The 12,014-nt window shown below is 48.0% G+C and overlaps 1 protein-coding gene across 4 annotated transcripts in view; it reads right to left on the reverse strand.

Annotated features, from left to right (window-relative positions):
* The window catches only part of LARS2 (leucyl-tRNA synthetase 2, mitochondrial), a 146,752-nt gene that overhangs the window by 85,545 nt on the left and 49,193 nt on the right, over positions 1-12,014 (reverse strand). For all 4 annotated transcript variants that reach the window (XM_010817882.4, NM_001435144.1, NM_001435143.1 and 1 more), the window contains exon 6: positions 4,168-4,257. In XM_010817882.4, coding sequence (XP_010816184.2) covers positions 4,168-4,257 — 90 coding nt within the window. The remainder of the gene's footprint in view (positions 1-4,167; positions 4,258-12,014) is intronic.

Raw genomic sequence — 12,014 nt, forward strand, 5'->3', positions numbered from 1 at the left:
TGAGTCTGAGGAGATATGACAATGGAAGCAAGTCAGAGAGATTTCAAGATGCTCTGGTTTTGAGGATGGAGAAGGGTCCAAAATCAAGGCTGGGAGTAGCCTCCAGAAGCTGGACAAGGCAAGGAAAGAGATTTTCCTCTCGTGCCTTCAGAAAGAAGGCAGCTCTGCCAACATCTTGATTTGTATCCCAGTGAGACCTATTTCATGGACTTCTGACCTCAGAAACTGTAAAACAATGAATCTGTGTTGTTCTAAGCAACCCAGTTTGTGGTAATTTGTTACAGCAGCAGCATCAGGAAAGGAATATAGGCTGTTTCCATGACAGAAGGAGTCAGAGGGAAGACTGGACCAAATTCCCAGGGGTATGGATATCAGAGAGGTGTGTGTGTGACACTGATCTGGAAATCACTGGGGAGAAGAGATATCTGGACCCGGGAGCACAGTTGTGCTCATGCAGTGGGGGACCCCCTGGAACCCCTTCCATGTTTAGAAAAGTTACTCAGCTCCTAAGACAGTGCTTATGACTGGCTTTGGCTCCAACCCAATATTGAAGAGGTTAAGCTTCCTACTTGGGTTTGATGTACTTAGAACTGAAGCAGCACTAACAAAGAGCGAAGCAAGTGTCCTATGAAGGAATATTACAGTAAATATTCAATATATTCAGAGTCAGCTTAACTATACAACACACAGATACAAAAAATCAAGTGTCTCATAAAGGGCTATCAACACAGCCAAGGGCTTCGTGCAAGAACTGTTTACACTGCTATATTAACGTGTTACCTCTTTCATATCGCATCCACAGAAAGAGTAACAAAGCAACTGAGGATAGTTAACACTGGCTAATCCAACTGATGCCGTGTACCACTGCTTACACTCTAAAGAACAGTTTTACCTGCAGGATGTCCTCTGCTTTGCTGTAGCTTTTTTGTGATCTAGTAACTTTGATTTTTGTCTGTCCTTCCTGCTATTACTTGGGATACACAACGTGGCTTGTGATCTCTTAATCCCTCTGCTCGGACCCATGGGTGATTCCGGTGTGGAAACCTGACTGGCGTACAATTCTGATCCACCTGAGCAGGGAGGCTCTTCTGGGAAGGAGTCTGCCAGGCTGCTCGGTTAGCACAGAACCTGGTGATGAGAGTGGGAAGCTGATATTTTCCCACCAATTCCCTTCTGACCCTTTTGCTTCTGAATGTTGAATAATGCTGTTAAGAAAATTATTCCAAACTTAGCAAAAGGGGTTGCTTCTTCAAGGCAAGCTGGAGTTGGCTAGCAGAGCCACAGCCCCCAGGGATTATCTGATTTTCTAGGGATGTTTACCTTTGTTTGACTCCCTCTTCATTATTAAGTTATTTTATTGGGTTGGCCAAAAAATTCACTTGGGTTTCTCCATAAGATGGTATGGAAAAACATGAATGAATGCTTTGGCCAACCCAATACAACTCCGCTAGGGTGCCAAAGAAGAGGTTAACCTACAGAAAACACAGAGCAACACCAAAGCTTTCTGTCTGAGAGTGACACAAATGGCTCTCAGGCAATGACAAAGCAAATGATTTCTGAGTCACGGAAAGACTGTCCCCAAAACTAGGTTTATGCCCGGGAGGACACTAAGCAGTTTTGATTCTATCAGCAAACACATTTCACATGCCTTTGACTCTACACATCGTCCTTCCTTGAAATATCATTTGAACCAGTCTTAACATACAGCTGGTTCTCTTGCTAATGAACGAGCTGAATACAATCTTTGACACATGTTCATTTTATATTTGTATGGGAGTCATGTTTCTAACTTTTGAAAATTATTCTTTAACAACACAACGATACATTCAACACAACAAGGCCTGCCGCAGTCAGCACCCTGGACAGGTACTTCTGTCTCTCCCCTCTCCTCACCTGACCAGCTTCTGGGCACAGGAACAGCTATGCTGTGTTAATAAATTAAACTGACTCAAGAGCGTTTACAGTGGTTACAGATGAGTATGACTTGACTCCACAAAGTTCTCACTTTCAATGTATCCCAAATGTTAATGGGGACTGAATACTTAAAAAAAAAAAAAAATTAACAACATTGTATTTTAAACAACCAATATTTTAAAAATATCCTCAGTTTAAAGATGAGAGTGGGTTTGGGATTGTATACTTTGTACAGAGCTTCTCAGTGTGGTTCATAAACCTCTGGAGTCCTGGAGACCACTACAAGGGGTTGGCAGGTCAAAACTATATTCATAACAATAATAACACAAGGGTAAAACATTCATTCGAAGGGTAAAATAGACCAAAACATTTTAATGTAACGCGGGTGCAAAAAGTTCACTGATATTTAGATTCAACATTGCAACTGACCTTTAAGAAACCATCACTTGTTGAGTTTTGGTATAGTATTAAAGGAGGACATTCATAATTATCTGAAGTGATTATAAAAATACTCTTTTAGCAGGCTTTGTTTATTAGTTCTTCTGGTATTTACCATTATAACTTTATGTAATAAAACTGTACTACTTTAAGTTTGATTACTATCTTCAGACAATTCTGCTGACCCTCTGCCATGTAATATGAGATACTGAGCACGGGCATACAGCCTTCCTCACACAAGACTCCTCTTCTAGTTTCTGCTACCTTTATCTTTAGCTTTAATGGCTACATTTCAACTTAAAAAAAAAATAGACATAAATGTCTAATTCTCCTTCTATGGCTCCTTGTTATGAAATACATAGGGATCATCTCTCACTTGCTTCTACTTCTCTTTCCCCAATTCCACCTCCTGACTTTTGTTAGCTAGATTACTTTTTATGTTGTCAAGGTTTAAGAAAATTCATGTTATCCTGATATTCTAAACTAAGCCTTCTACACGAGTTGCTATACTGATTCTAAAATTTTTTAATTGAAAACATAATGAAATTGATACAGCCACTATGGAGAACAGTATGGAGATTCCTTAAAAAACTAGGAATAAAACCACCATATGACCCAGCAATCCCACTCCTAGGGACATAGCCTGAGGAAACCAAAACTGCAAAAGGCACATGCACCTCGATGTTCACTGCAGCTCTGTTTACAACAGACATGGACATGGAAGCAACTTAGATTTCCATCGACAGATGGATGGATAAAGCAGCTGTGCTACATGTATACAATGGAATATTTTCAGCCATAAAAAGGAACACATCAGAGTCAGTCCCAATGAGGTGGATGAAGCTAGAATCTGTCATACAGAGTGAAGTAAGTCAGAAAGAGAAAAACAAATATCGTATACCAATGCATTATATATGGAATCTAGAAAGATGGTACTTTTGGGCCTATTTGCAGAGCAGCAACGGAGACAGACATAGAGAACAGACTTACGAACAAGGCTGAGCGGGGAGGAAGGAGGGGGTAGGGTGTATGAAGAGAGTGACGTGGAAACATGCGCTACCATATGTAAGACAGATAGCCAGCGGGAATGTGCTGTATGACTCAGGGAACTCAAACCGGGGCTCCGTAACAATCTAGAGCAGTGGGATGGGGAGGGAGGTGGGAGGGATGTTCAAGTGGGAGGGGCAAACCCATGGCTGATTCATGTTGATGTTTGATAGAAACCAACATAATACTGTAAAGCAATTATCCATCGATTAAAAATTAAATACTTTTTTAAAAAAGAAAAGGAGAGAAGACTGAACAAAAAAACCCCATAAAAACCATAATGATTAAAAGCGTATTCTGTTATGATGGGAATGTTTTCTATCTAGACTGTCCAGCACTAGCTACCAGCATCTGAATGTGACTCGTACGACTGAGGACCTGAATTTTTAATACTGTTTTAATCTTAATTACTTTAAATTTCAGCAACCACATGCAGCTAACAGCCATCGTCATATTGGACACTGCAGCTCTAGGCCACGCGAGGATACTATTTCTCTCATTTCCCACCATCTAAGGCTGATCTTACCATGGGGTTTCCAGGCGACTCGTCGTAAAGAATCCACCTGCCAATGCAGGAGATGGAGGAGACGCGGGTTCAAACCCTGGGTGGGGAAGATCCCCTGGAGGAGGAAATGGCAACTCACTCCAGTATTCTTGCCTGGGAAATCCCATGGACAGAGGGGCCTGGTGGGCTACAGTCCACGGGGTCACAAATGGATTGGACACAACTTAGTAACTAAATAATAACAACAACAAACTTTAACTCACCTCCTTTTGATAGGCCAGCCCAGCTTCGTAGAGTTTAATAAAGAGATACTGAGTCCATTTGTAGTAATCCGGTAAACACGTCGTTATTTCCTGCCAAAGAGGGGTAAAATTATGTATGGGCCACTGTAAACATTCCCTCTCCCAACATATGGATCTGCTTTGAGATTCAATTTTGAAAAGCAATCACTCTGCAAAAATATCTATCAATCTATAATATTTTTATCAATTTGTGAAATAAGGGAAGAAGCAATTTATTCTGGGAAGAGAGATGTTATTGAAATGCCGACCTCCTGGGCAACCTTTCCCAGGGCCTGTTTAATGATGAGAAACTCGATGTAAGTCTTCTGCACAGCCCCATGCTTGCAAGTAACAGCTGAATTACACTGTACAGACTTGAGTACTCCCTTTTTTGTCAGCATAAACATATTTGGGGGCCATAGAGCTAATTCATAAATGTAGTTCATTTTGGAAGCAATCACAAAATTCAAGAGTAGTATTTGCTAGCTTCGGTACGATCCTCACTGGAAAACAAACCTGTGTTTCTAGATACAACTGGGGCTGGATAGCTCTTTTAGACTCATTATATTCCATTTATCCCATTATGTGAATCACGCTGGAGTCTACTTAGGAAGGCCCATTAGAAACGTTATCTAATAGTGTTCATAAACTTAGTGAAAAACCACCTGGCTTGTATTTCCAAGCTTAAGTTGAACGTTCCCAAAATGTATTTTCTGTCCTGAGAACACATGTGCTATAGAATCTGTAAAATCAGGTTGTTAATTAACCAGCTGATAAGGTTTAATTAATTAATTAACCAATAAGGTTTGCAGTTGAGGAAATCAACCAAGCATAAAAACCTCTGCGTCGTCACTGTTTCCTTTCTAGGGCTCTTCTTTCACTGCCAAGGAGAGCTAACAGAGCAATGGATGTAGGGCAGGGGACATTCCAGATGGTTCATCTGTCACGGACGACGGACAGAAGGCATACTTCTATCAGAAGAGCAATCGATCCAGTCTTTCTCCAGATGAGTGAATAAGGAGAGATTCTAAAGCCCAGGAAAGGAGGGTAAGGGCGGCAGCAGCTGAGCAGGGTGGCAGGTGAACTCCTCCTGTCCCCCATGGGTGATGTTTCCCATGGAAGAGTCCTGGGTCCTTTTTTTGTTGTTTTGTAACAATAGCAGAGGAATAACTATCAGAAAACAAATAACTCTGATCACAGGTTCCACTCGCCCCTGCAAGGCAGGGAGTGAATAACCAGCCAGTCTAACAACTCTGCCCACACTGTAGCTCGCCCCTGCCAACGCCGGAGCCACAGGCACACACAGGCCACACCAGCTCCTGGGGCGCATGGGCATCGAGTCTGAAGAGCATGGGACACAAAGCACTTCACTGACACAAGAATCAGACCAGCACACTGTGGGTCTGTTCGCGCCCCCAAACCTCCAGATTCATCCTCATCCCATCATATTTTCCTCACCAGCCAGCCGCCCCCCCACCCCGCCCCCCGGCCCTGCAAGCTTAGGGCAGAACTCACTTTCCTGATAAGCAACTTAAGAACTTCCATTTCTAACAAAACCTGGGGCAGGGGCTATGTTTGGTCCGTTTCATTTTGCTCATCATGTATGCTCAGGTCTCGAAACAGCAAGGCACCCCCAAATTGATGTTGAACAAAACTAAATAGATATAGGAATGTCAAATCAAATTTGTATCCCTTATGGGAGTTTCATAAACTGAACTCAAGTTACACAGGTCCACAAGATGAACTGGAATAGCAAACAGGGTCGGGGGAAGGGGAAGGCGGTGGAAATATTCCCAGACCTTGTTAGGGTGGATATGCTTTTTAAAACTGTTATCCATTAGAGGTCTAAAGAAACAGGGGAAGCAAGTATGACAAAATAATGACAACTGTTGCATCTAGTGACTGAGCTCTTTTCTCTGTTTTTCTGTATATTTAAATTTTTCAAAACAAAATATCAAAATACTCCTAATGAATATGTATGTAGCCACGTATGTACATATATATTTCCTCAGCCCCTGGATCTGCTTTCATAGACAGAGAGTAAAAATTACATCACCATGGAACAGCATGATAATCTTCCCTTAGGTATGTGGTTTGGAAAACTGCTTTTATCTAAAATAGAAAAAAAAGATGATAGATCCAGTCGGCACCGAGGGGGGGCGGGGGGAAGATCATTATCCAACCAAATATTAGGCTACTTTCAGTTAGATGGGTGACACAGACTGCGGTGTCTTGGGAAGTGTCAGCTCCAAGGTGAGACGGTGGGTAGGAGGTACGGACCCCTCCTTCCACTCTGCCTTCAAGGTTCCATTCCTCCTTCAGCCTGTTTCATATATATTGCATTTCTACACATGTCATTTGAAGAAAAAAAAACCACACCCGCTGCTAATAGTACAGCCTGAAAACCACGGCTCCGGGACGGCCATTCTAATCCCAGCAGAACTGCTGCAACACGCGGCTGCCTCACTGGCGCTGTCTTCCCTCCTGAGATGCTGGCGCCTCCTGCCTAGAGGGGGCTGGGGATGTCCTGGGGATAGGAGCGTCGCCCCCGCCCATTTGTTCCCACCTGCTGCACACAGGGCCCAGCACGACCCTCAGCACCGCCATTCCACGAAGAAATGCCCGGGCGGACGTCCAGTCTCACAGGAACCATACTAAGTGTGCTGACCGGGGGACACCCTGCTTGGAAAGGCATTTCCTGAAACACCCACAGAACCTTTCTGGAACCTCCCTCCCTCTGCTTTGTTGACTTGAAGGGAACAAAAAGCCAAAAAAATCCAAACAGCTACTTCTAGTCTTTTAATGCCATATCTCAGTAAAAATCATCAAAGGTATCTTTCTGAAATTAAACTGCTTAAAAGCTTTACTTGTAGTCAACTGGCTAGAAATGAGACTTTTTCCCCATGTTTTGGGAACTACTCATTTAAAACCCAGCCCTGCAGACGAAGGTCTTCTGGGGGGTCCGCATCCACAGAGATGTGAAAGGGCGCCCTGCCTCTTCCTGGAGCAGCGCGTCTCGATGGGGACACTTGCTCCCCAGGTAACGACTGGAGACAGGCAGCATGTGGCAACTGTGACAGGGCTGTGGCTGGGGACATGTTAACGGCATCTGCTGGGCAGAGGCCAGGGACGCTGCCGAAACCCTACAAAGCACAAGACAGCCCCTTGAACAGAAAGTTATCTGGCCCCAAACGTCAATAACGCCAAGGTGAGAAACCCTACTCGAAGGGTTTCGATCTTCTTAGCTGGAGTCTGTAACCACAGATGGATCAAGAGGAATGAGCAAGCAGTTCTCTGGAGGGCGGTCCATAAAAGCGATCAGATGTCCCTGGCAAAAGTAGAAACGGGCCTAAGCTAGCTTAGGTTTCCCTCTCCCGCTGGGGTGGCCCCATCTCCGCTGAGCACGCAGTGCAGGTGGGGCTGCTGCTCGCTGTGGCCACCAGCCCGTCTGCCAAGGCTGAGACCGGGCAGAGGGGAGGCCTGGCAAGCGTGGGGAGCCGGCGGACACGGGTTTGAAACTGTTAGGTGTGTGTGATGCTACTCACGGGGAAGGAGTGACTGACTTTACCATCTAAAATTTAAATCACTCAATATGCCTCCGAGTAGCTGTCTGACTTGGGAAAATGGGTAAAAAATTCATGTAATACATTTCCCGTTTAGAGAGGCACCCGGTTGTTCCTGATGCAACACCAGTTTATCCCCACCTGTGAAACAGATGTTGAGTGGACACATTTAAAGGTCACCTGCTGGAACCCAGCCGACAGCACCCAGATGCCCGGGCCCAGCCCTGCCTGTCCTCTGAAGGGGAGCCTCTGTCTGGGGGCGGGGGTTCCCAAGCTGTGGATGGCGCCAGCTCGGCTCTCCGCGAGACCACTGGGCCCTCACACGAGGGCTGTTCCCTGTGTCCCAAGGCCCTTTTCTCTCCCGTGCCTTTCTTGCTCTGCTTTCCAAATAAGCCCACCCCCATGCAAAACCATCCTTGTTTTTAAAACAAAAATTCAGGCAATTCAAAGTTATAGCTCTAAAAGCAACTGCAATTCAGCCACACTCCACATATATCTATATAAAGATGTCAACTTTTATAACCCCCTGGGCTCTGCAAAGTGCAATCCAGCTGCCAAGAGACCCAATTTATGCATCTAGAATCTCAACAAGTCTCATTCCGCCACACTGCAGTTTTTACATTCAGCGATACCTGGCTTTTAGCATGAGAAATATTTTGCACATTCACAGCCAAATCCGAGGCCCAGCGGAGAAGGTGACACTCACTCAACATGAACGAGGATCAAAATGTCCTCCCTTGAGGCCGGCCCCCCACACCTCAGTGACTGCACAGATCAATAACCCAGCCGGCCTTGCCGGGACTGCCCTGCACAGTGATTCGACAATGGCCGGAGAAGCCCGAGTCCCAGAGGCCCACCCGACTGTTTCCGAGAGGAAAACAGTGCTTGGTCTGTGAGGGTGACCGGCTCCTGTGGACCTCAGGCTGACCTTCCTTGCTCCAGGAAAAAGAGGGAGAGAGAGGGTGAGCCAAGGGAAAGACAATCCACTCGGCAGCCGTGTGACTGGGTTCCAGTCCTTGCACCGTCATCCGCATGTGCCCAGTCAAGTGTCCGTGTCCAGGGGAGAGGGGCGACGAGGCCCGTCGGAGGGGCCTCAGGACAAATGTGATGATATGTGTGAAACACACGCCGGGCACAAGTGAGGGATCGATGGTGCTGCTCCCCTTGCTTGACCCAGAGTGTGTCGTGAAGGAGTGAGGCCGGCTCGGTCACCACATCCCTCTCAGAGACGGCTGATGCCCTCGTGGGGCTGCTGGACGGGGCGGGAGGGAGAGCAGTGGGCTTGGGTCAGAAGAATCTGCACTCACCATCCCTTACCAAACACTGGCTTTCGGACTGAAAAGAGATTGTGTTCGTGAGGGAGAGACCGAACCACGGGACCCAGACAGGTAAATCCACACAAGATTGCTCCCAGCCGCCTCCGGCGGCAACGCCCACCTCAGGGGGAGGCAGAGAGGTTGCCGCCGACCCCCCTGCAGCTCAGGCAGGACTCAGTTGGGTCTGTGCCTCTTGATCCCACTGCACTTTTGACAGTGACGGGTCCCAGATCACAGAACTACTAACGTCACTCGAGGCCACCGTGCATGTAATTTGCATTGCAAACCTCGGAGTGTTTAGGTCAGCTCTCAGGATTTAAGAAAATGAAACAGACCGAACCAGAGGCAGCATGTTCATCAAGTCGGTCACTGGACAGCCCCGAACACGGGAAAATAAACACGGCAAGAAGAGTGAGCAGCCGCCAGGCATCACCTCCCCGCTCCTCACTCTCACCAGAGCCTTCTGCCTCCGAAACAACCAATCTTGTAAACAGAGGGGATGTGGGTACTCACATTCCTCTTCTGTGCATTTTTGTCACTTGCTCTTTACTGCAACGGATCAAAAGGAAATGGGTGGTAATGGCCTTGCCTTTTATTCCTTCCCACGTTTTTTGAGTTCTGAAGGGGAGGGGCTGTGAAAGCCGAGCACAGCTTAAAGGCTACAGAAACCAGTCTCAGGATTCATACTGTGCCGCTTGGGAGGAAATATACATCCTGCATCAGATGCTCCTCGCTGGTGGCGGTTCAAGGTTCCCGTCCACAGCTCAGTGCACCTGCTGAGTTGGAAGAAGGGGAGTAGGGGAGCGGTGCTCACGAGCAAAATCTGCCGGAAGAGGACATGTACGACCACCCCCACGCGGAGCCCTCTAATCTTAGAGCTGGCTCTCAAACTTGGTTGCACCTTGAAGAGGACCTTTGAAGGTTGCTGGTGCCTGGGTCTCACCGCACCCACAGAAACTTCATGTGCTGCCAGGGCTGAGAACTATTGCAAAGAGGTTCTTCCCAAATACATCCCCCTGCCAACACTGCCTAAGTGTTTGGGCCTGTCCTGCCCTTGTGTCTTCATGAACTGAATTTAACGAACCAGTCTTCGACAGAAGCTAAGGGCACAATTTAGTCCATACGAGATTTCTAACGAGCCCCTCCCCAGCTGCAGTGTCCTGTGTTAAAAGGGTCTCCCCAGGGTACTGCCTGGATTCAAATCTGCCCTGTGTTCTGCAGCCCCGCCCCAACACAGATCCTCTTCATTCTTTCGGTCAATGTCCCCTCTGCCTTCACAAAACAAACAGAAGAAACACCAAGAAATAATCACGTGAAGCCCACTTCCATCCAACAGACAAAGAAACCTGGGTATGTAACTACCTGTGCTCTGCGATCAGCTGTTCAAAAACACCTGACTGTCTGACAGCTCAGCCGTCCTCCCAGAGGCACGGCTCTGGAAGGGGAGCTGCAGAAAGCCCAGACTGGGCTGGCCCTCCCCTGCGGCTTCAGGGAAAAGGAGGGAGGAGGATGGCTAACTTCTCACTTAGAGGCTCCTGAAGGGGCTTCAGGCCAGACAGGGACAGACAGCATGGAGATGGAGCGCTCACTCAGCTCTGCCTCGGAGTCTTAATTAGCAAGTAACAGGACACATTAGTACACGACTCTGTGCTTCCAAACTGCTCCTCCTGCCCTCTGCTCCCTTCCTCTCCCCTCCCACGTCTCTCAGTGGCTGGAGCTGCGAAGCAGGGGCCGTGAGAACTGCTTTACAGGAGGAAACCCCACCTTGAGGGGAGGGAGTGGCCTGCCCGCAGCAGCCCAGCACTGGGTGGCGGAAACAACTGGAACCCAGGACCCTGGGCTCAAAGGGGACCAGGCAGCAAGACAGCACCTTGGTAAGTACATCCGGGCTGTGCCCGGACTGACTCAAATGTGTGCTCCAAGGAGGTCCGGGTAAATCAGGAGGAAGCAACAGGCCAGAGCACTCCTAGATAAAGGAATACCATGGCGAGTATTCTGTTAGGAATAACAATGCTCAGTTCCCAGGAGGCTCAGTGGTAAAGAATCTTCCTGCAGTGCAGGAAATGCAGGTTTGATCCTGGGTCAGGAAGATCCCTTGGAGAAGGAAATGGCAACTTGCTCCAGTATCCTTGCCTGGAAAATCCCACGGACACAGAAGCCTGGTGGGCCACAGTCCATGAGGTCACAAGTCAGACACAGCCGAGCATGCAGGCACACAAATATCCTGGGGTCACAAAGGGGCATCCACACGGCCACCCGCAAAGCCCCCGGACAACGCGGTCTGTATCCATATGACCAATTCCGACAACCCCGGCTCCAAAGCCAAGGATGTGGCCTCAACACAGAACCGCCGGGGAGTATAACGGGGGAGGCCGGCTCACCGTCCACAATCCCTGGGGAAGAGGCCCAAGCAGGCCTACTCACTTTCTGAGATGCTGTTACAAGACGGTAAAGGGCCAGGTAGACACCTCTGCCTGCGAGTAAACGAGCAAGAGCGGTGCTGGACTTGGCAAACACTCAGCACACCGACGAGAGGACAGAGGTGACGCCAGGCCCACGGGTGTGCCAGAATCACCCGGCTCCCCTCCCCGCAGGGTGGGGCGGGTCCGTCTGCTGCCCAGGCCACAAGGGCACGAGAGAGCCCGCGTGCTCATGCCAAGCATATCCCCATCTTTTAGGACCCAACAGACTTCTTGGCTCTATTATTTAGGTCCCCAGATTCTATCCACCTTCCTAAACAGGCGGTTGGCAGGGGAAGGGCAGAGGACGGAAGGAGTGAAGGACAGGCAGTCTGAAGCCTGGGCTCGGAGCCCTGGATTCAGTCCGTGGGTCTGCTGCGGACTCGCTGTGACCCTGGACCACGACTCATCTCTCTGGGCCTCGAGGACCCAGGAATCTGGAGAGGGTCAGCCTGCCTTTCCAACACTGGCCCAGTAGGTATACGTGGCAG

The sequence above is a fragment of the Bos taurus genome, chromosome 22, assembly GCF_002263795.3.
Source record: "Bos taurus isolate L1 Dominette 01449 registration number 42190680 breed Hereford chromosome 22, ARS-UCD2.0, whole genome shotgun sequence".
NCBI lineage: Eukaryota > Metazoa > Chordata > Mammalia > Artiodactyla > Bovidae > Bos > Bos taurus.